The 3,110-nt window shown below is 41.9% G+C and overlaps 1 protein-coding gene across 1 annotated transcript; it reads left to right on the top strand.

Annotated features, from left to right (window-relative positions):
• The first annotated feature begins 1,064 nt into the window (after positions 1 to 1,064).
• On the top strand, positions 1,065 to 2,894 carry LOC129716951 (uncharacterized). Its single transcript, XM_055666793.1, has 2 exons — positions 1,065 to 1,410; positions 1,480 to 2,894. Exons 1-2 carry the CDS (start codon positions 1,065 to 1,067, stop codon positions 2,892 to 2,894), a joined length of 1,761 nt encoding a protein of 586 aa, XP_055522768.1.
• Positions 2,895 to 3,110: the final 216 nt, after the last annotated feature.

Here is a 3,110-nt window from a genome sequence, read left to right as displayed (position 1 = left end):
GGGGGACGAGTTAAAGACGGAACATCCTCAACACCAGTTGTCGCTGAATCCAAGCGACCAGAAACCAAGCCACGCGCAAACAACCAGACAGCACACTCAGCAGGATTGGAGCCAGGAGCCACCAAAGTATTCAACGTGGAACTCGGATTGACGTCGCCAAGTGCTGCATCGTCGTTAGGTCTTAGGTCAGCAGATTTTAGGACAGCAGGTAGGGCAGCCAGGCCTTTGTTAAATAGTCTTTAATCAGTCTTGAACAAATTTAATATGCTGCTCACCCATGGCAATGAAAACCATCATACAGTAAACCAGTGCTTTTAATGCAAAATATTATAGCTTTAAGTTAGATTTAGTTTCAGCTCGTAGTCGGCAGCGAGGATAAAAAATTTGCTTTTAGTGATTAAGATACTTTAGAAAGTAAGCTACCAGATATAATTTGCGCCGTTAAACATTAAATTGTATTTGTGCCGTGTCAAATAAATTATATATGAACAAAAAAAAATATAGATAACTTAAAAGATCAATGATTTGAATTTAATTTTTAAAAACTTTTATTTGACCGTACTCGGTCACACTTCACTCAAGACTGGGGCATGGTGTATCTTTGTACTTATCCTACAACATGCAAAATGTGTCGGAAACAATATCGATAACGAATTCTCTCAACTAACAGCCCCCAGGCTAGCGTGCGATATTGTTCATATATATATATATATATATATATATATATATATATATATATATATATATATATATATATATATATATATATATATATATATATATATATATATATATATATATATATATATATATATATATATATATATATATATATATATATATATATATATATATATATATATATGAGTGATATTACTTGTTTTAGGTCAAAACTGAAAAATACAGAGTTTTTGGTCAATCGGACAACCCCCCTCCAAATGCGGGGCCCTCCATTTTTGTATTTTTTGACAAAAAATCATTTTCCATGTTTTGGAAAAACATCATAGCTCGGAGACCGTAAGAGCTACCATTTTAATGCTTATTTTTGGACTGATTCGACCATAATGAAGTGTTGGCTCTCATCGCATCCGTCTAGATGGCAAATATTTGTAGCCAACCGAGTGTCGGAAATTCAGCACATCTCCCGAGAAGGCGTTTGGAATCATGTGCCCGGCGTTGAGAATCCGGCTGATATTATTTCCCGGGGTGCGACACCGCTTCAACTAGCAGAAAGCTCTGTATGGTGGAACGGTCCCAGTTGGCTCGAGAAAGATTGCAACGAATGGCCGAAAACGTATGAAGCTCCAGAGCAACAATTCGATTCAGTTGCGTTGGAAGAAAAACCCTTAGTAACGACAGCGTTACAGATGCTACCTCCTAGTGAAATCTTCATTCTTCATTCGTCATTGTGTTAACTGGTCCGGTTGACGGCATGGATATTACGTTACACACATAATAGCAGAAAAATCAATCGAACAGTCAGACGAACAGGAGTGCTTAGTGCACGAGAACATGAAGAAGCATTGCTCGTTTTAGTGAAATTGGCACAATCCGAATGTTTTCCAATTGAACTGTCGGATCTAGCAGCGAGAGGAGAAGTTAAGCCTACCTCTAGATTACATTCCAAAGATCCTAAGCTACGAGACGGTGTGATTCACGTTGGCGGTAGACTTCGTCATGCTTCAGTCACGTTCGACAGAAAACACCCGATAGTGTTGGACAGCAGTCACCCATTAACCAAGCTGATAATGAAAGACTATCACCATAAACTCCTCCACGGAGGACCGCAGCTTATGCTTTCCTGCATGAAGGAAAGATTCTGGCCACTTTGTGGGCGAAACCTAGCGAAAAAAGTAGTTCATGAATGTGTTCCTTGCTTTAGAGCACGACCACGCGTCCACGACCAACTGATGGGCGATTTACCGTTGGAATGGGTAACTCCAGCTCCTGCCTTTCCGCGAGTTGGAATTGACTACTGCGGTCCATTCAGCCTCCGTCACACGTCGCGAAAGGCCACTCCGGCTAGGTGTTACTCGTGCTTGTTCGTCTGCTTGGTGGTCAAAGCTGTCCACATAGAAGTGGTAGCCGATCTTACGACCGAAGCCTTTATCGCAGCACTAAAACGTTTCATTGCCAGGCGTGGCAAACCTGAAGTAATTTTTTATGATAATGCCACCAATTTCGTAGGCGCTCAAAGAAAACTAAGCGAATTGCACCGACTGTTCCGCTCTGAACAATTTCAAAATCCGATAGTTACAGAGGCAGCAAAAGACATGATCGATTTCAAATTTATTCCTGCGAAATCACCGAACTTCGGTGGGTTATGGGAAGCAGCCGTGAAATCCCTAAAGGGTCACATGCGACGAGTCATTGGAAATAATTCACTCCGTCCTGATGAGATGTTCACCGTTGTCACGCAGATCGAAGCCTGTCTCAATTCGAGACCAATCACTCCACTAAGCAACGATCATCGAGATCTGGAAGCCCTTACTCCTGGGCACTTCCTAATACAGCGCCCTCTCACCGCCGTTCCAGAACCCAGCCTCACGGATATTCCGGAAAACAGACTAAGCAGGTGGCAATTAGTTCAACAGTTCTTCCAAACGATCTGGAAACGTTGGTCAACTGAATATTTTTCAGATCTTCACAATCGAAACAAATGGACAAGAAGAAGAAACAACCTACACATCGGAACGATGGTTTTGGTAAAAGAGGATAATTTACCCCCACTGAAGTGGCAATTAAGACGTGTTGCAGAGATTCATCCAGGAACCGATGGCAACATAAAGGTTGTCACCGTTCGCACCCAACAGGGAACGTATCGGCGAGGCATTCTAAAAATATGCATTCTTCCGATCCGTGATAATCAACCGCATGTCGAGGATACACAGTAAATTTTCTGACACCAATTAGTGTGTTTGTCGTCGCTATTCAAAATTTAAGTTTTCAAGCCCCCACTGGGGCACTTTGGGCAGCTGGCGACGTAAAACATGTCGTATTTGCCTGGGGGCAATCGTTAAGTTATGTTCAACAATTATGACTGTATCGTTGGAACCTACTGCGCTGTTTTTCTTTCATCGCTAGAAATCTGGAGCCCTGCCTTGGATCGC

The sequence above is a fragment of the Wyeomyia smithii genome, chromosome 1 (assembly GCF_029784165.1).
Source record: "Wyeomyia smithii strain HCP4-BCI-WySm-NY-G18 chromosome 1, ASM2978416v1, whole genome shotgun sequence".
Lineage (NCBI taxonomy): Eukaryota > Metazoa > Arthropoda > Insecta > Diptera > Culicidae > Wyeomyia > Wyeomyia smithii.
The sequence above is the reverse complement of the archived record's forward strand: the minus strand, read 5'-3'. Positions and strand labels throughout refer to the sequence as shown.